Here is a 21,874-nt window from a genome sequence, read left to right on the forward strand (position 1 = left end):
TATTACTGATATTATGCAATTATCTATTTAATAATGTGTACTGTAGCATTCGTATGAGTAATTAAGTAGCAGGCAATGGTGATGATAAATTGTCCTTCAGTTGTTACAAGCAAGCACACATTTGAAACACGCACATTCCATGTATAATGTTTACTAACAAACAGGGCTGAGTAATTATAACATAAATGTACATTAGATACCATTATCAGGTCAGAGATAATAGGTCACCTTTTCAAACATGAATTAAAATGACCCTGAAGTAATTTAATGCCTCCATATAAAACCCCATTCACACAAATAATGATTTTCTGTCAGCTCAAACTTGACACTTATGTAATGCAACCATGTATTTTGAATACCATTCTTCTTTAGAAAGCGAAAGAACTTGTTTTAAAAAAAACTTATTTTATTTTAACTTCTTTCATTTCTGTGATTGTTAAAGCAGCACATTGCACCACACTGAATTTATAATGACAGCCTGTAATTATTTTATGTGAAACACAGGATAAGACTATTCGTGTCTCATCAGCAGCGGTGAGCCAGTCGGTGATCCAGTGACGTGTGCTGGCTGACAGCCTCGTTATCGCAATAAATTTTTGCATATCGGTCAGCTGCCCAGATGACCCTATGTATAGCCTGGTATCTCAGTGTGTGTATTTGCCATCCCCGTGGAGTGGGCTATTTCGGTTAACTTAAAAGGGGCCCAATCTATAGACAACTTATCACTTTTTGTGTCACAAACCCTTTAAGAGAAGATCAACATACTCACAGATTTGCAGACAAATAGAAATGATCGTGTTACTAATTATGAACTTAAGCTAGTCACATTTACAACTACCAGGTCCAGTATTTCTAAATGTAAAGTATAATTCAAACATATTTAATGCAAACGTAATATTAACTTCGCGTATCAAAGATTATTCAGAAAAGGGCTGTTTGTGCAAAAAAATGTTTTAAGGGACAGAATGATCAATGAGGACAAACTATCCTGATTAAACAATTATGCAACCTCGAACACTACGGTTATAACTAGCTTTATTAGAACAAATGTTTCCATAGAATATAAGTACAAATGACCCTCAAACACTGTTCTGAAAACCGTAAATGTAGCTGGATTGGAATGTGTCGATTGTAGGTGACCGGTTGAGCATTTAGCTAATGTTCTGAGTCGGGGTTCGAATCGCGGTCTGGCCGCTACATTATTCTCCTCTACTGTTAGATAAATAAGGCAAGATTTCATTTCCATAAAGGAACTATATCAGACAAAGATAGTACGATGCGATAATACTGAATTAAATTTCTAAATATGGCATATGGCAATTGTTCTCGGCTTATCTAAGAGTTTATATACAGTCATTTAGTACAGAGAGGGAAGTATGTTCAATATGAAAGTGGTACTTCTAATATGTTTTATGATCAACAATGTATCAGGATTCCTTTTTCCAGAACAGGAATCCGTCCATCTATACGTTAGTGTTACCGGTAGTGACCACAACAACGGGTGAGTACTTCACTATATATCAGTAGAACTGTTCTACTCCATACTCACAATTCCATATCCACTTCTTTGAATTCACTCAGAAATGGTTGGTCAGTATCGCTATTTTCTGCGTATTATCTTCACCAGGGTATAGCTCGCGCGCAGGAAGCAAAATCAGCCATTTTCTTTATAACATTGTGGTATCTGACAACTGCCTCATATGCCTACACAGAATTCGAATTCGCGACGCAGAGGTGGAGGGTTTGCGGTAATATGTCGGAAAAACTTAACCACTCGACCAGCGCGACCCCTTTAGGAGAATGCACACATTGATACCAGAAAAAACCTACAAAAGCAGAATTATTGTAAAGTTATAACGACAGCAATGTTTTACTTAGTTTACTTTAATATACAAATACAGGTACATGTAGTAAGATGCAGTTTGTGTAGCTGGGAGAGGTACCTGTGTATATGAATATAAGCTAGATTGTTCTTAAGTTTTCCAATACATTTAACAATTGAGTTACGTAACATCGATATACGATTATTTTAACACGGGTTATCTAAAATTGATTACGTATTCGTGAAAACGAGCAAATATGAGCTCGGCTATTCTTCGAATGGTGCTATTTTAACGGTAAACACAACATGGTTAGCTTTATCACTAGGTAAATTCAGCCATAACGATTTTGACCAGATATGTAACTTTATTTAAAATGTTGTTTTCTTTTCATATCAAAACACAAACAGCTGAAATGAAAAAGATATTGATTTAAAGATATCAATTTATTTCTTATTTTATTTGTTAAAATTGTTTTTAAGTAATGTCAGGTTGATGTCTATGGAGCGTTTAAAACTGTAAATTAATATAGAAATGCAGGTGTTCTATAACTATGTTTTATTTGAAAAAAAAAATAGAAAAATAGACTACTGTTAACCATTTGTCTTTTGTGGCTACTAAATTTCGAGATTTCATTTCAAAATATTTTCGCAAAGACCAAGCTTCGCGTATTTGAAATTAAATGGAAATTTCTTTAAATCTAATTGTGCAAAAAAAAGTTGAAGATTTTAATTTGCGGAGATAATATAAGCTTTCACGAATCTCAGTTGATCGCGAATTTTACGAAAATAAGTCGCACGCGAAAGAAATTTGGTTTTAGGTATTTGATTTGGTTTATAACCTGATGGTTTTGTCAGATGTTGTATCTATTTCAATGCCATTAACCTATCATAATTAACTTGATTGTTTTATTTCAGGTTAGATGTGCATCATCCATTTAAATCTATTAAGACAGCAATCTCTCATCTAACCAATTCAAACATCAGAGGCAAAAGTGAGTATCAAAATCCTGCATAAAGTGGAGTACGGGATGATTTTGGTCACTATGAAGGGAATTTGATGAACTTATATTTTCATAAAATAAGGACGGTGCATTATCATTGAATTATTAGGCTTTTACCATTACGTATATGCTTTTGAAGAGCCAGGTATGTATGTATACACTGAACAAAACGAAAACTCAAATTATTGTTTATTCTATATATTCTTTGCCATATTTATTTCTTAAATAATATCATCAAATAACTTTTTGTGTGTATGTGTATGGTAGTTTTGAAATCTCGTCTTTTTTATTCTGCAGATGTATTTATAGAACTGATGCCAGGATACCATGACCTGACGACAACAATTTACTTACAAAATAGTGACGAAAGGATTGTAACGATCCGAGCTTATGGCAACAGTGAGGTGCATGTGGTATGTAATAAAATGTTTAAATTCACTTCTTATATTTTATTATTTAAAGATACCTGTACTACTCAAATTAGTATTTTTCTTTTGTTATTTTAGAATATTGCCGTCATTGAAAAATTTGAACTTTTTATTATATTTCAGAATAAAAGTATTTAAGATAATCAATTGCATCCTAAACATATACATGGGACTACAACCATTTATGGAATGAGGTACTGATTACAAAATTAACAAAACCAAACGAAATGATTTAATAGGTTTTAATGCATTAATTAGATATATCTAAACACGATATTTTGTTTGCTCTGTAGGCGGTGGAGCATCGTTAAAATGTATACCATAAATTGCTGTGTTGAAATGGGTTAAATATTGTAATCAAGCAACTCATTAATGAGCTTAAAGATGCTCCAACGCCAACAGAGCATAAATGAACAATAATTACTATTAAATCAAGTATATATATATATGTCTAATTAACACCCAAAATAATATTAGTTATTTATTTTGCTTTTGGTGCATGCGCAATCAGTACCTCATATTTTATAAGACAAAGGGCCACAGAATTTTTTCATAGTGCAATTAATTGTTTCTAATATTTTTATCTTGAAAAAACATTAGAAATTCAAGTTTTTCAATGGTGGTAATGGTGTAAAGTAAGTAACTTTTGTGGATGAAGAAAAATACTAATTCGTCTGCTCTTGTTTTTGATAAAAATACTGCTTGTCAGCGATGGAGCATCTTTAACAAATATGATTTATCACTATGAGAATTATCAGCAAAATAGAAATATGCTGCATCAAGGTAATAAATGGTGTGAAAAATACCAGCTCTGTGTGTTCACATTAGATGTTCTGAGTATAGTGGTTAATGTTTATTCACAATGCAGTAATTTATTGTAATCAATCACTACATCTGTTGTGAATCGAAATTCGGAGCCTCTAGCGTATAAACTTCGATCGAGCAAAGGATACTGTGTAGAACCGAGGGACATAGATCTGAAGTATTTAACAGGGTAACAATACTGATGTGCTTGTATCGATGACCATAAGTGGATGCCAATGCAATATGGCCAGATAATTAACATAACGGAAACCATTGCGTCTGATCTCTGACTAATCAATGTAGAGCTTGTTTGATAAATATATACTTATCTGGCCTAGCGGTAAAATAGAGGGAGCTTTACCATTGATACTTACGTATGATAGGCTTCAATCGTCATTGTTATATTTCATTGCGATAGGTTTTCCCTTTGTTTGCTCAGCAAGAGAGAATATTGTTATAAACATAGCATGACTCTATAATTTGTTGGTTTCTTCATTTTGATCTGTGTGTGTTTATTTTGTGTTTTGTGTTTTTTTCGTGTGTTTCATAAAAATGCATGTATCACTTAATATCGTTATCTTAAGGTATTGGAACTCTAAACCAAAGGTTCTAAGAAAGCATGCTACAGTACAGTGTATACCAAATATATCAAATATTTAATCTGAGTCAGTAAGTCATTACTCATCCTACATTTGTTTTTTATCCAGACTGGTGGGAAACAGTTACCATCATCCTTGTTTAAACATGTATCAGATTCTGCTATTCTTCATAGGCTTCCTGCCGAGGCACAATCAAATGTAAGTATTGTGTAGATATTAGCGGAAATAGTCACTGACATTTTCGTGATTTCCATTTCAAAACATTTTCCCGGAGATTAAGTTTCGCGGATTTAAAATTGAATGGAAATATCTTTGAATTTATTTCTGCAAGAATTGTGTAATATATCAAATCGCGGAAATAAACTTTCGCGAATTTACCTTGATCGCAAAATTTGCGAAATTTAATCGTGAGCGAAAGAAAGATGTTTAACAGTATTAACAAGCGTCTCCTGTACTGAAGAAAATAAAGATACTTAGAGCGCTGTGATTGGGTGGAGCTCTCAGTCGTGATAACCAAAGAAATGATTTTGAAATGCGAGAAGCCATCCCAATTATAATTCGTTTTATGAATATAGGTAAAAGGTGGTTATGATAACTTTTGTTATCTAACAGTATTCTAAGACACACCGAACGATACATGTACATGCAATTTATATTTCGTTTGGTTTGCTGTGTTTGTACGTTTAAGCATGACGTTCCAAATAGTATGTCGATGTCATTGAGAAGGTATATCGACTTTAGTTTTAGAATATATGCAGTTATGTATTACTTTCCCTAAATCCCAGTGCGATATAACCCATTTTATGAACATTACGTTATAAACATTTTAAATGCTATAAAACAATACCTTTTAAGTTATCGACATGTTAACAGCTGTTAAAAAAATGATTGGTCATTCAGAAACCTCACGTATATAGGGAGGGTAACTATTTATCTATTATGGTCTGTTTGAGAGGGCACTATTGCCTCATAGTATTGTCGAGGGATTAAATAGTGCCCGAGCCGAAGGCGAGGGCACTATCCCATCACGAGACAATACTAAGAGGCAATAGTGCCCTCTCAAACAGGCCATAATGGGTTAAGTACATCATCCTCAGATGGGACTTGTTTTATGTCATCGTAACAGAAGCACGTCAAAGTGACACCTCGCAATGCTATCTTCATTTCCAAACCATATTATTACGTTAAAAGTACAACATATGAATTGTCGCGGAAATCTGTGTTTCTATAAAACGGGATTCAGCTTCATGAAGATTAAAAGTATATCAATATAGAACATGAGTGAATTTTCTTCTGTAGAACAGCAGCATTTGCTTCCATCCCCGCACACAACAGCCTGCTCGCCATCTTGACGTCTTGGTCGAAGCGAAACGTTATAATGACGTCATGTAATGGTGACGTCACAATACATTCACGTTCAATTTCGCGCCACTTCAATAGTGCCCGCTTGCCCAGGCACTATTGCAAATAGTAGCCATGTGTGTAGCCAATCAGAATCCAGTATTCTGTCACGTGGTATACCAATATAAAATTATTAGCATTACCCATTTATATTTAAACATTTACTGTCTTACCAGACACTCCCAAAGAAATTATCAGTGAATTACAAAAATGCTTTTTTGAAGTTTGATGGAATGAAAAGACTGATAAAGTAAAGCGCACTGATATGTATGGCGATTATGATGAAGGAAGTCTTCGAGTACCACATTGTTTCTTTTTGTCATGCTTTAAAAATGTGTTGGATCAAAAAATAACTTGATCCATTGAATTCCTCCCCTTTGAAAACACTGTTTCTGGATAAAATTTAAACCTATGGTGGAGATAAAATTTTCAAGATGAAGAAAGAAGGCATTTTAAGAATTTCAAATTCCCTAAATATTTTCTGAAAAGAGATTATAAACATTTGGGCAGATCTGTCTGGTGATGAACTCCCCACAACCCCTGGCATAGTTGCATCTCAGCCAATCTGGTATAATAATTACATAAAAATTGATAGCAATATAATATTGTATAAACAATGGTTTGAAAAAGGTGTATGTTTTATTGGAGACCTTGTTGAAAATAATGACTTTCTGTCATACGGTAACTTCTGTATGAAATTTAATTTGAATATTAATTTTATTGAATTTTATGGAATTTTGAATGCAATACCTAGATCTTGAAAACATATTTTGTACCAAAATAATACACCACTGGACATGAAACCATGTTAACAAATTCAATACTTAAAAAGTCATGAAAAGGTTACAATTTGTTTTATAAATGTTTACTGACAAAAGTTACAGAGGTACTAAAAAGAGTCAAGATTCCTGGCAGGACATGTTACATGTCAATATTCCCAAAGAGTCTTGGTCTAAGTTTTACCTTATTCCAAGATATATTACAGATGACACAATATTGCAAAATCTTCAATTTAAACTTCTTCAAAGAATAGTATATACAAATACCAAATTAATGCAAATTAAAATGAGCGAGACGGAAAGGTGCACGTTTTGCGAAGAGGGAAGAGAAACTTTAATGCACCTGTTTTGGGAATGCTGTCATGTACAATCATTTTTATCATCTTTTTTTAAAACCTTTTAAGAACAAAATATCAATCAGAAGTGCCTAGGATTCCAATTATTATGTTTCTTGGAATTTTGGACAATGAATATGAAGATGTGACCAAATTTTTATTCCTAATGATAAAATATTATGTATACATGAGTAAATTGAAAAAGAAAATCTCTACAATTAGAGATTGGAAAACACATATTTTGCATTATAGAAATGTAGAAATGTATGGGTTACACACTTATTCAAATAAGAAACAAATTACTATAAATCAAAAGTGGAACTTTATTGATAGACTTTCAGAGTAATTATTAAAGTATTGAAATTGGCATTAGTTTATGATGTTATAACTAATAAGGCAAGGTTATTTAAATAAAGTTGTTCTTCATTGTTTTTCTATTAAACTCCAATATTACAATATATTATAGCTGGTTATGCATGGATGGAATAACATTGAAAATTTTGGTACTATGTAATTTTTTTTTGTTTTTGTCTTTTTTTGTCTTTTTTTGTCTTTTTTGTTACCTGAAAGTCTTTTGAATGTTGTTTCTTGACATATTTGATATTCATGAAAAACTTCTTTTTTTCACATTTTAGATTTACTTAGCAAATAGTGTAAATAAATTACCGTAAATAATAAGTGTTCTCCTTAAACCATATTGCTAACTAAGACAGTGTTTGTTTTTTCAACCAAAATTGCTTACTTTGCTATATCTTTCATGTAAATTATGTAGACCTCTTGTGTATAAATAAGCTCACTATTTATAGATAAAGCTCTTTCTTTTTCTTGTAATTAAAGTTGTGTATGACATATGAATGTGACATCAAAAAATTGAAAATGATAAAAAAAAATTATCGACATGTAAGTTTTGTCACAGACTGTAGGAATTTTCAGCATTTCACAACGGGCATTTTTTATAAAATACACATTTTATTCACATTACGATTGAATATCGCCCTTATTAATATTTTAAATGCTGAAAAACAATACTTCAAACGTTATTGACATGCAAGGTTCGTCACAGACTGGCCAGTACATATGCCTATTTCTGATTATCGATGGCAAACCTCGGATGAGTCGAATACACCGTATTCCTCGAACTATGGACCTGGTCCCTACAGTGGTTTTACTGCATATACTACTAATGATATTAAATATGACGATAAGTGTTTGGCCAAAAGGTTAGCCTTCAATTTAGATGTCAGTTTCCATGTTTTGATTACGTATAGCCTTCCAATTAAGGAGTTGTTTTGATTAATATACATGATACTTTTCCTCCCTTTGGTTTAGGTAGTTGCAGCGCGTCTATCGGATGCAGGGCTGACACACATAGATGATCTTACTGAATATGGGTTCTATAAAGAACACTCCGCTCCCACGGAGATATTCTATAATGGTGCTCCTTTGAGGATGGCAAGGTGGCCAAACGAGGTAAGCTACATATAAACGTTTTTTTCGGGACTAATAGCTCCATAACCTTCTGGCATTAGATTTCGCTGATACAATTTTTAAACGAACGCTTCTAGTAATTTTTGAGTACATTTATTTAGTTTTAATTAACATTTTCGATAAAAATGGAATAGTTTGTGTAGAAATGAAAATCTAAAACATACCATTCAGTACAGACATAATTAAATGTATGGATTATTAAATATTTAGCCGCATTCCAATAACTTAGCAATATTTGGTTTGAAGCCGCAGATCTCACGCAACTGAATGTACATCTTCTTAAATGAGATGTCATTTGACGTCACTGTATATCGTACAATCAGTAAACCACCATTTTAGGGTCAAGGCTACATCAACATAGCGTCTCTAGTCGACGGACAGAGTGGGACTAGTTTCACCTTCTCCGGACACAGAGCGAATCGGTGGACCCAGGAAACGGATTTATGGGCTCATGGTTTCTGGTATAATACTGAAATAGCGGAAATAATCTTTCGCTTACATAGATTAGAATTACACCGCCAATGTCACATAAAAAGTATTAAGAGGCTGAGGTTGGCATATTAATTTCGAAAAGTTGAATGAAGATATTTATTCTGCATTTGCATATAACATAATATCTGCCCTTACGCTTATGTATTGATTGTTTGCCAGCGTTATTTTTTTTAGAAAAAAAGTTCCGCTCACAAAATAATGGCGTCAAAATGGATACCGACCCATAAGGGAGTTAAATCTGTAATATGCAAAGACGGAATACTCAATGAATCAACAATTGTAGAGAATATTTCGGATATATATCTGCATATACTATCAAGGGCTACAAATCTAATATTATTTGTGCATTCATGTTGACGACTTGGCTTATCTCGTTCTGGTGTACTTAGCTCTGCGCCTTTTATACTGTCTTTATTTAACCGTTTGATAATTATATTTGAACTATACCTTTCGAGTAATTTACAATATTGTTCTACTGTTTCTATATTTCCCCAACCCTGTTCAGGTACTGGAGTTGGGCAGATAGGTCAGTAAAGATAAAATCCCTCACAGCATCTAACAACACCATCACTTTATCCCACCCTCCGCAATACGGACTAAAAACAGGTAAATATATTACACACATTTAAACGTGTGTATTTAACATTGTTCCTACCTTCAGGAACGTCCGCTCTTGTCGTCACGTATGATGTTCCGTAGAGAAATCGCCAACGATTTATCTGCTGAAATAATATGACACATAGATATTGATAGATTTATTCTCGTCGTATTCAAACTTCAATATTGAGCCTGTTATTTAGATAAAATACCTACATTCATTAATACTAGTTTATAATAATGCCGTTTACTTCCAAACTTATTTTTGATACTGTGCTATTGCATAAGATTGTATTTAGAACAGTGGAACAGCCAATTGTGTCAAACATTACTCTTCATGAATATTTTAGGCATAATACAATGAAGGAGAAAACATAAAATGACGATGGTATCATTTTTGGTTGTCTTAAACAATTTCTTTAGGACATTTCCATCTTGGCCACAATTACCAATACAATTGGCTTAATCAAGGAGGATACTTCCGTATAATCAACGCCCTGTCTGAACTTGACGAGCCGGTATGCTATTCTACTATAAGCGAATTTTGCACCAAATGATATACCTTAATCAAGTGCAGCACGAAAATTTGAGGTGCTTCAGGATTATTCTAATATTCTAATCAGTATATACAATTTGTTTTTAAATGTGCTTATCCAGATACCCGTACCTATTATAACTATAATTTCATTTGATTTATTCATTTTTGTACTATATTTTAAAAAAAAAATATGACCTATCAATGGTTGGTCATTTGGTTGGTCAGAAAAGCTTACATGAGATACTGTAAAAATCTGTCCTATTTTGACTCAATAGGAAAATGAAATTTTAGAAAACCGACTGTTTTGTTCTACAGGGCGAGTACTATATTGACAGGACCACGGGAATACTCTACATGTGGCCACCGACCGGAAGTGTGGGTCACCATGATGTCATATACGCCTCTGTTTTAGACCACTGCTTCACGTATGTGGTTATACAAATTACGTCATACGAATGCACTTGGTTCATGAATATCTTCAATACTACAAGAACGTGTCATAAATCGTGCGGTACTCGTCCATTCTTGATTGTAGTCATATATATAGTGTTGTATTCTTTAAAGCCTTGTATTGATTTATATTGTCAGCGGACGACATATTCCTTAGTTTGCTTTACTCTTCTAGTACAAATTAAGGAAATGGAAATGTTAATGGACTGTACATGGATAGTATTATCTAAGAGACATTTTAATACCTTTGAATATTTAAGCAAAGCATTCTATATACAGCGTCATCTCCATGTTAAACCGCTTAGTCATCGACCGAAGTAAACGAACAACTTCAAACATGATCCTAAAGTTGAAACATTATAAGCCATCGATAAAGTTTCTAAATCATTATTTCAAGCATTATTGTTTTGCAGTCTGGACCATACATCTAATGTGGTTTTTGAAGGATTCACTTTAGAGGCCTGTCGCCGGAATCATTATTTCAAGCATTATTGTTTTGCAGTCTGGACCATACATCTAATGTGGTTTTTGAAGGATTCACTTTAGAGGCCTGTCGCCGGTATGGTCTGAATATCCGAAACGGACATAATATTACTATAGAGAGGATGGAAGTAAAGAATATAGGTAACGTAACAGATTTAAAAATATACCGCGGTGACTGGGATTAAGGGCAACAGATGATTTGTCTGACCCGAAGACAAACTGTTGCCTTCAATTCCAGTCAACAACTGTATACTATTACCTTGGTCGCAACACAGACATTGACGCTACTTTGGTCGAAACATAGGTAATGTTTCATTGATGAAAAATGCACAAGTATAATGTACAAGGACGAAGCCATGTACTTGTACCAAGGTAGAGGCATAAGCAACGTCTCACTAAGGAAGCAAAAAATTAAAACGTAAAGTAAAGAAAATAGGTAGCGCGACATTAATGAAACAAAGTGCAGTATTAATACCTTGGTCGGAGTATACGCAACATCACGTCGACACCGCTTGAATTAAAACATAGGTAGGTGGTGATGTTACATTGATGAGGAATACACTAGTATACCGGTATGTACAATGATGAAGCAATGTATATTAGTGGTCTGAATATAGGTAACGCGATATATATGAATCAACGTACAGTACTGGTACCTTGGTTTTATTATAGGTAGCATTTCATCAATAATGTAATACACCTTGTACGATATAAAGGCGGCAACACAGCATATCATGTGAAACGTTTTCCACATTACACAATATTTCATTGATTAAGCATTTTTTATGCATGTTAGATAAAATGTTAAATTTATTGTGTATATTGATACCATAAAACGTAACATGTTCTAGGTTCATATGGAATCGCCTGTTTAAACTGCCAGACTTTGAATATAACTGGATGTGACATACATGATGTTGACGGAGGTATCAAAGTATCGGGTAGGTACCAACATATTGACGGACATGACTAATATATAGATATAGAGAGAGAGGTTTTACACGAGTGGCTATGTAAACATCGTCAAGATTGTATGATTCTATTGAACACATACCTTTTATCAATAGAAAAATATGTGAAAATTCTAATTTCGTCTTTATATAAAACATTAAAAATCCGGCTTGGATAAGATGTTTCCTTCTCCCACCATTCTCTGATTTGTAAAGATTTTTAGCCGTTGGATATTTCTCTGTCAACCCCTAGGGTATGATAAATTGCGCGCGCTAACCTTTTGAACCCGAAGACAATTACGTGACGTCATGGTTTAATGCGGTGTGACCGTGGCGTGCATTGTCGGTGACGTCATCAACATTGGCGTGCAGATGACGGAATCATGTTCGTATCGCGATGAAAATGCTTCTTTTAGGCTATTATCTCATCTTTTTCTTTTGTTATGGGAAAAAGAGAATAATTCCCTATCTATGAGAGTGTGACAACTAAATCTCTATCCTCGGGGGAATTCCTGAATATCCGACCCTCGGCAATCCTCGGATTAGACGTTCATAAATTACCCCTCGGGTTGTGATTTCGTTGCCACACCCTAAAGGTAGGGAAAGATTCCTTTAGTTTACTGAGACAATCATGAGACGTCATTTTCAGATTATGACGTCAAAACTACTTGTGACGTCAGGATAGTGTTATTACACGTTTGTCTACAATATTTATGACATGGCCGTATGACATTGATGGACAGGCCAGTTATGTGATAAAATACATTTGTAGATATGAAGACTTTTCAACCTAAAATTGAATCACGAAATTAACACCAAATGATTGGTAGTTGATATAGACATACCTAACGATACTTTATGCATATGTTTGCAATTGTAAAATGATGGTTGATCTCTTATATAATCGCTCATTCTCGATATTCGTTATACCCAGTCTTGGCACATGTCAAGGTACCACTTGGGCATTTCAGGAGAAACACAATTGACCACACAAGCCTAAAGAGATTGCTTTTGAGCATCCTAATACGTACCTTTATTAGAATATCTGTACATGTTGTTGTTTTTGGGTTTTTTTTTTTTTTTTTGTTTTTTTTTTTTTTTTTTTGTCACGGACATAGCCTTCATCTTCATCATGAAATTTACCAGGGTAGAGTGTGGTTTTGTTACTGTATGTTTACTTATCTTTTTAGGAGGAGTCCGAGCTACCCTATCCCCCTCCCGGATATCTGTGACTGATAACCTCCTACATCGCTTCAGTAGAGAAATGGCAGTCGGGGCGAACGCCATATCAGCCTCTGGAGTAGGGATATACATGGCCCACAATGACATCCATACTGCCCAGTATACTGGTATCAGATGGAGTGTACGTAATATTGGTATCATTGTCATGTTATTCTAAAAATAATACATCTTTGCTTTTAGGAAATTATGGCAGATTTTTGTGATGTGCGAAAATCGCATTGCCTAAAAAACTGCTAAAACACTTGAGCTTATTGCCACTGCAATCGCCAAAATACATTGACGAAATTAAAAAAGATAAACTTACAAAACCTGTAGTTGTATTTCCTCTGTCACCAGGGTAACGATCACGTGATGGAGTATAACCATGTCCACCATCTTTGTCAGAATTCAAGCGATTGTGGCGCCCTTCACACTGGACGTGACTGGACGGGGGTATGTCATTTAGTCTATATACTTGTAGTTATTTCAAGCATGAAGTCAATCTTTCCCATGGCGCATTGCGGTCTCCACAATATCACCTCTGTAAACGGCCCAGCGACATTTCAAGATTCTTGAAAAACGTATTTCGAAAGCATACTAAATTCTTAAATATATATTGTAAGTTCCCTTTTGTATCATTTTTCTGTAAACGACTGTCAGTTCTGACATGATATAATTTGATCATTCAATATCAAACCAAACAATAATGGATTATTTAGCGGATACACTAGATTTACTTAAATAGTCACGATTTGCATACTACGTCCGCCGTTTCAAAAACAATCACTGCGAAGTCATATATACAGGGGTGCAATGTATTAAACAATCGTCATAACGTAATATTATGTGGTCTAAGGTCAACAGACGGCCAGTTCTTGAGCCGTTGACAGAGGTGAAAGTGGGGACCGCAATAAACTCTGAGTTAATGTTTATCAATAATATTTTATGAATAGTATGAATATGCATTTTTTTTTGTAAAGGAAATGTGATCATTGGTAATATAATATTGTGATTAACTGGCCATATAGTCGATCTTTCACAAATCATTGACATGGGTCAGTTGAATCCATGAAATTAAATCATAAGATATCAAATCATGTAAAAAAAATTCCTTGTCAAAGTGAACATAAAGGAAGTTTAAGTTGCGATAAAAGCCAATATGACGACAGTGATATACAACGCCATCGGCGCAGTTATATTGTTTCTTATGCAGAGAGGATGTGTCATTCGATACAACATTATCCATCACAACCTTCGGTTCCATCCCGGGGCAGACGTCCGAGGCATCATGCTCGACGATCAGTACGCAAGTGTCAACATTCACGACAATGTCTTCTATAACGTAAGTCATTAATTCTAATTACAATTAAATGAAATTTTAATCCCACACTAACATCATACATTGTCATAGTGAGATGCACTTGATGTTACTGTATACTAAAGGGTTAAACGTCCTTCAATTGGCATTCATAGCCAAAATGAATGCCAATTGGACAGAAGCAAAGTCGTTGGATTTGCCTTTGTCCATGGGCAGTTGGAATTCATATTGGCTTGAATTCTAACTTAAAGACGTTCAATGTTATATATTCAATATATAATTAAATATTTCTGCCTCAGAATGACGTACATGTCAACATTGGAGGAGGGCGTGACAACGTCATTCATAACAACGTATTTTATGACGCCGTCAAATCATCCATGCAAGTAGATTCTAGAGGAGTTCCGCATAGTAGTTTTGAACAAACATTACAGCAAAATCTTCATGTAAGTATGAATGATGAATCTAAATTTGACCTAGATGCACAATGACTGTTACCGTCATAAGATAAAACTAATAATGTTTACGATTTCAGATCGATCTTGGTCTATTTTCGGTCTACTATCATCACACACAATTATATTTTGTTTCAATTTACTATTGTCTTATAGATTAAGTTTTATTAGTTGTTTGGGAGATTTTTGATAACATCAAATTCATTTTTATACAGTTTCCATGTAAAAGTATAATATTTTTCTCGGACGTATTTTCAAATCTCAAAAATACGTTAATGGTTTTAAGCTGTCTAGCAATCGTATTTATGCCTTTTCAATCTTCTCGAAATAATATAATGTTTTGTCTTTATTAACTTTTTTCTTTCTATTTGAATCATTTGGTGACGTCTTGTATTTCATCAATAACTCGTTTTATTTCCGTAGGCTGTGCCGTACACAAGTGCACTTTGGGCAAAGCGGTATCCCAAATTAGCCGTCATTGACGCGAATGCACCCGATGAACCACGTGGTACGGGTTTTAATTTTAAAACATTTATTGGTTGCAATTCTTAAATACTTTACCATTTTTTATTGTAGAATGAATTTGGTTGTTATTATGTTTTGATTTTTCGTTGTTTTAGGTAATGAAATTTCGATGAATATTTTCTACAATTCTGCTGCTCCTGATTTTACGGGTTCAGTGGAAAACCAACACTGGTTCAACGTTACTCTTAATCGACAGGTAAGCTATGTCATTTATATATCATACGACATAGTAACCGTTTATCTGCAACAATATGTTCACCCAAAATGTATAAACCTATTTGTATTATTCAATTTTATCATTATTTTTGTTATTCAATTATATGACACTATTACGTCTGAATCGTAGATATTGTGAATATTTAAGATGTTCATTCCTCATCATTCAATAGTGTGATCCTGTAGCCATACAAATTTTCTTCACATCGCGTTTTGAACATTAGATCCACGTAACATTAGTAACTTGTGTGGCCATATATCGTATAGACGGCTATTTTCGAAGGTCAGATTTTTGCGATTTTTAACTAAAAACGAAGAAAATAAATTTAAACGGTTTTAAATTTTCGTGGTCTGACTTAAATGCTCTATGTGAATCAACCATTTTTTAATACTTCGCGGATGAAATGTAGACGATCATAGCAAAATTTTAAAAATTGGGAAAATATTATTCCCGCGTATATAACTGGCTATACAATATATGATTTAAGTCACGTCGCAAAAATTTGAAGTCTCTAAAATTTTATTTTCTCTTTGTTAATTCCGAAAATGATGAAGTTACCAGCCTACACAGTATTGTTTTATTGAAATATATATTTTATATTAAAAAATATTTTTGAAGGCTGTAGATCCAGCTGACTTTAATAACCCATCTGCGGTTGATTTTCGGCCACGATGTTCACTTGCTACCTACGCTAGTAAGGTCCACTTCCCTGACCCAGTGCGTCCGCACGAGGTCGGGCCGAGAGGCGTTGTCGGCCCAGCATACAAAACACATGGTATGTCTTAAACGTATGTAAGAGAGTGGAGACGAATAGTTTAATTAACGTTCATTGATTTGCTAAACATAAATGAAGTTTGGTATAGGCTGAACTGGTAAAATAAAACCGGTTGAGTAGAAAATGTGAGTAAAATGAAAAAGTGTATTCAAAATGTGTGGGTTTTTTTAAACTAAACAGCTGATATCGATAAACATTGTTTTTGAAAGCGAAAATAAACAATTATATTAAATAGGCGATGCCTGTTTGTATGACATGTTATATTCTTGATGTCTATGCATATTTTAATTTTGTCACATACATCGTTAGGCTCCATACGTGACGTCAGCACTGTTATTGATGACGCACCTGCTCCATGCGCCACACATACACCGACGACGATTGTTCCAGTGACGTCATATTTACCAGACGGGTCGCACGCAAATACCATAAAACATACGCCAAGTGAAGGTGTAATGATCAAGTTTACTGATTACCGTTAAGCATGTTGTGGCGAAATGTGAAAACAATGTTTAAAACCATCGATCGGCCTGCCTAATAAACGTATCTCAGCGACTTCTCATGTCTGCCTTCACCTTAAGGATGATGGTTCAGTGTCAATATCTATTTAGATCTACATTTCTTCTCAGTCTTCGTCCAACTCACAGTTATATAATATTGGTAGAAGACACATATCCAGCCATAAAGATGTTCCACCGCCGACAAAACTTAAACGATGCTCAGCATTTGAACAATAACTAGTGCTTAATCGTATATATGGTTCTAATGAACACAAAAAAAAATCTTGCAAAATGTTTTATTTTGCTTTTGGTGCATGCGCAATCAGAACTTTATTCTATATAGGGCATTGTGTCATGAAAATCTTTCGGGGCGCTATTAATTACTTAAAATAGTTTATGTTGAAAAGAAGATCAAAATATTTAATGGTGGTACTGGTGTGAAATAAGTAATGTTTGTAACTGAAAAAAATAATAATTCATCTGATCATGTTATGATGGAGAAAACATACCATTTGTCAGAGGTGTAGCCTCTTTAATGAATTGTTTTAGGTTGTTGGTTCAGTGCGGATAGTTGTCCTAATCATCCTGGCTTCACTTCGGGTCTACAACGGGATGTGGACGGTGAGAAACACCTAAACACAGGACATAACGAATCAGCTTGTCTGGCCCGTGTGCCCCATATGGTCAGCTATTGTGGCAGCCAATCAAAATTTTACGTCATTTATGGCCCGACAGGTAAGGTTTAATTTATACTTATATCTGTGAATGAATAAAACGAAACGGAAATACATATACTTGTGTCTGTTTCATCCTTATAGGGAGGGTAAGTGATGCTGAAGTTAGAGTGTAATAAATGCTAATAAGTATTAATACTGTCAATACGGGGGTTTCGAGATCCCAAAACGGCATGGATAAAGTACAATTTACTGTCGATTAATCCAACCTGTCGGTGATTATGACGTGAAACTTTTGACGTGATTTTTGTGACGTCATAATCACCGGAAGGTGGGACTAATCGACGGTAAATTGTACTTTATCCATGTCGTTTTGGGATCTCGAAACCGCCGCATTAAGACAATAATAACGTGGTTATGCATTTTAATCGGGTATCAATTTCATTTATTGAAATATTTAAACCAAGCAGGTACGCGAAATTGTAGCTTCTCGATCGTCAAAGTTTACGCTATACCGGTAAGAAGGACACAACCTATATTTAATCCAGTATTGGTTAATGTTTGTTTTTGAGCGTGGTGCAGGTATACTAACTCTTTCAATTATATAAAGGGTTTTTTTTAGTGTCTTTAGAGTTTCAAGAAATTACGTTTTGTGTATGAAATTTCAAACTTTATCAAGAATTAGGGTAAAGTCCTCAGAGAAGTCAATTTTTTCTGGTATTACACTTTTTTCTCATATAGGTTTTGGAAATAGGAGTTCATACTATAAAAGAAAACTGAAGAAAAAACATATGTCCGTGTGCTCGTTTTTGAGGTTTTGCACTCAAAGATACCTAGTTGACAAAATATTGGAATTTCTGGGATTTTGCCGTTTTGACCATATACACAAGAGATTAAAGCCATAATTTCCTAATTAGGTATTTGATATGTATGGATGTTTGTAGAATTTTCTTTCCTGTGGTCTTCTTTAAAAATGTACCAGTTTTGATTATTAAGACTCATATTTTATCTTTTAAATGCACCATTTTTAGCCATTTTTGCCATATATAACCCGTTATAGAAACAATTCTGGTATTAAACTTTTGTTTATATTTTGCATATCAATAGGGAAAGGTTTGTTCTTTCTAAATCAGGCAGACAAATTGCTTTTTAGCCCAATTTGAATATTTGTTATTTTTCAATATTTTAGAGTAAAAAAAATAAAGTGCTCAAATTACTATTAAATGTAAAAAATAATGTGACAACAGTGTACCATTTCACACATTGATGCTTAATATTTTAATTACCACGAACCTAGTAAAGATTTACAGCAAAAAATAGCTCGATACAACTAAAAATCTGGCGCAGTGACGGTTTAAGTAAAAACAATTTCAATAGAAAAGGGTAAAACGGTGGTTCTGCTCAATGCGAAAAAAGACACAATTTCAAAATGGCCGCCAAATGGATCATTTACTAAAATCCCGGTATAAAAAATCCACACAAAAAAAGGTATTTTTTTTTTACAAAATTTGCAACTGGCAACTTGCTACAGATATTGATAACTTGTATTTGAAAATCTCATAACTTCTTTGATTTTTGTCAAAACTAGACTTCAACGGGACTGAAACCTTAGAAGAATACATCCTTAAAACAGATAAACTCTCTCAAGTTCAGTGCATTGGATCAACAAAAGCTCATGTAAAACGCACACTTAATGTTCAACAGTAAAATGAATGGCCACTATATGTATACACCAAACAAGAGCAACTTACATTCCTCTCTTTATATTTTTGTTTTTCTAGGAGCCATGACTCTGGGAGGAGCTGGGTGCTACTTCGCTCAATATGGCTGCCCGAAGTACCATAATTATCACGTCGGATTTGTCCGGGACACATGGGCTGAACAGCATCAGAATGCTGGCCATAACGAGAAAGTCTGTCTATCCCGTGCTGTAGCCGAGTGGAGGTACTGTGGATCTGACACCACTTACCCCATCACCAGTATCTATCTACCAACAGGTGAAGAATGAGACTGGCTTTTTCGTATCTGTTGATTCCAAATCTTATTGTTGCACATGAAAGTTTTCATATGTATCAATAGTTTTTAGTTCATTAAATGAAGCACGTCTCCGGGAAGTTTCAGTTATTTTATAAAAAAGATACACGTTTTTTCGTATTTGTTCATGCAATTATTTTATTGTCACCACAAACTGTATTTTTTGTGTTTCAGTAGATTCTTGGTTTAATCAAAATAAATTTATCTCCGGGAAATTTTAAGTTTCTATGTAAAAAATAATCTATTATTAGGTAAACGGACTACTGCAGCAGGTGGCTGTTGGATTTACGTTACAAAGTGCCCTGCTGACCCCACAGTTAATGTGCCACATGATTTGTTCTTTGACAATTGGGGAGCAACAAATGTTGGATCAGGTGAGAACAATATCAGAAATACACAGATCAAAACTACAAGAAATAACCAAATACAATTGTTTTAGTGACAAAGTCTATAACATGGCAAGGATAAGTATTAAGAAATTCTTTTCCGCCAATGTTAGTATAATGACGGATTGATTTTCACCCAGTGCCATTTTGAGGTCATTCTAATCGATTAGTCCTGATAGAATACGAAACGAAGGGAAGTAACTCTGATACGTCAGAATTGTTATAGCCGACGGATGATCTCAGCACCAGAAACTGATATAGCAATTTATAATTGGAACTTTATTTTCCACATCATGCTAAATGTCTTCATTATTTCACATGTCGTTTATATATTTTGCATTTGGTTTGTGTAACTCCTATTTTAACATATCATTCACCAGATAAGGACGCGGTCGCTTGCTTGCAAAGGGCTGAGGACTTCTGGCTTCAATGTGGAATGCATGCAGACGCCCCCGTCACCGCTTTCTATCGCCCAGAAGCTTTGTCCAGGACTGTTCCTTAATATGATAACCAAATTGACCGACAGTAATGTGACAGTAATTATTCCTAAGTACTGTTAACCGACTTCACTGCGCGTCGACTTAATTTTGGGTTTTTATACTCCCATGAATTTGTTTCCACTGCGATTCATTCTCGCGGTTATGTTGTTTTCTCTGTACCAATATTTGAACATTATTTCTGGCGAATAGTTTTCGCAAATCCCACCAAAATACGCGAAATTGAAGTCCACGTGGAAACAAATTGGCTTACAGTACTTAAACTAGATAATTCTTATGTTCTGTCCTATTTATAAGTGTACTTCAATAAAGCTACAATGGAATGTGTTGTTTTCATTATCTACATCTTTGTTTATATTTTGTATAAATTCGCACATGATTGATCGAGATAAAACCAATTATCAATGGTGTACCTCTGTTGCGATCAAAGCAAGATGTCTCAATTTAAGAGTTCATTTCTCTCTTCAATATCAGTTATTGTAATACCCTGCACGACATTTGTTAAGTTTGCTCATTTTTAAAACAATGGTAAAATGTAGGCTAGATGAACAATGAAGTATGTATATTTGGCTTTGTCAAAAAAAACGTACACTAAAAGTGTTTTATTTTGAAGAGAGCGTAAAATGTAAGTACACGTTCATATATCTATAGAATTTATTTTAATACAATTCGTATCAAATAGTATTGAAAGAGATCTACGGGTAAGTAAAAACCAGACTCATAGGAAAGTAGTATAGTGCGTGTTCCTGATCCATACAAACAAATTACCAGAGAAAAAAAAAAAAAAAGAATATTAAAATTTTATTGATTTAGTACTTTATATATAAAATATTGCAACCGACATTGGTATCGTTCTTATCACTAGCAATTATCAATCAAATAAATATATCCTTTTTAACATCAAATACAATAAACAATGATACATAATCAGAATGCATGTTAGTGGAGAAAGGAAATAATAAACGGTCGGTGAACAATATAAAATCTTAATCAAATTGCCTCTGTTCAAGCAACTTCAAATACAAATATATGGTAGTTATAAGCTAGTGAAATGAGATTCATTGCCTTGTTAGATTTAAGCAGATTGACCATAATTAAATAATGT

The 21,874-nt window shown here is 34.1% G+C and overlaps 1 protein-coding gene across 2 annotated transcripts; it reads left to right on the forward strand.

Annotated features, from left to right (window-relative positions):
- The first annotated feature begins 1,159 nt into the window (after nt 1–1,159).
- On the forward strand, nt 1,160–21,108 carry LOC138331814 (uncharacterized). Of its 2 annotated transcripts, XM_069279606.1 has the most exons (23): nt 1,160–1,501; nt 2,738–2,814; nt 3,121–3,236; nt 4,763–4,852; nt 8,499–8,639; nt 8,997–9,118; nt 9,655–9,755; nt 10,170–10,264; nt 10,600–10,709; nt 11,237–11,358; nt 12,069–12,158; nt 13,358–13,530; nt 13,746–13,841; nt 14,602–14,730; nt 15,006–15,152; nt 15,585–15,669; nt 15,782–15,882; nt 16,522–16,678; nt 16,988–17,128; nt 17,728–17,913; nt 19,634–19,849; nt 20,138–20,260; nt 20,653–21,108. In XM_069279606.1, the coding sequence occupies exons 1-23, from the start codon at nt 1,377–1,379 to the stop codon at nt 20,772–20,774; spliced, it is 2,865 nt and encodes a 954-aa protein (XP_069135707.1). In that variant the 5' UTR covers nt 1,160–1,376; the 3' UTR covers nt 20,775–21,108. The 2 variants fall into 2 exon arrangements, with proteins under 2 accessions (XP_069135707.1, XP_069135708.1); XM_069279607.1 differs by lacking the exon at nt 20,653–21,108 and having other exon boundaries at nt 19,634–19,796.
- The last annotated feature ends 766 nt before the right edge of the window (nt 21,109–21,874 follow it).

The sequence above is a fragment of the Argopecten irradians genome, chromosome 9 (genome assembly GCF_041381155.1).
Source record: "Argopecten irradians isolate NY chromosome 9, Ai_NY, whole genome shotgun sequence".
In the NCBI taxonomy this organism is placed as follows: Eukaryota; Metazoa; Mollusca; class Bivalvia; order Pectinida; family Pectinidae; genus Argopecten; species Argopecten irradians.

Bases quoted from the DNA above. Each gene is read 5' to 3' on its own strand.
- LOC138331814 (XM_069279606.1), top strand. From the start codon at position 1,377: ATGTTCAATATGAAAGTGGTACTTCTAATATGTTTTATGATCAACAAT. The intron at 4,853-8,498 runs GTAAGTATTGTG...CCTTTGGTTTAG, and splicing joins CTGCCGAGGCACAATCAAAT to GTAGTTGCAGCGCGTCTATC. The intron at 12,159-13,357 runs GTAGGTACCAAC...TTATCTTTTTAG, and splicing joins CGGAGGTATCAAAGTATCGG to GAGGAGTCCGAGCTACCCTA.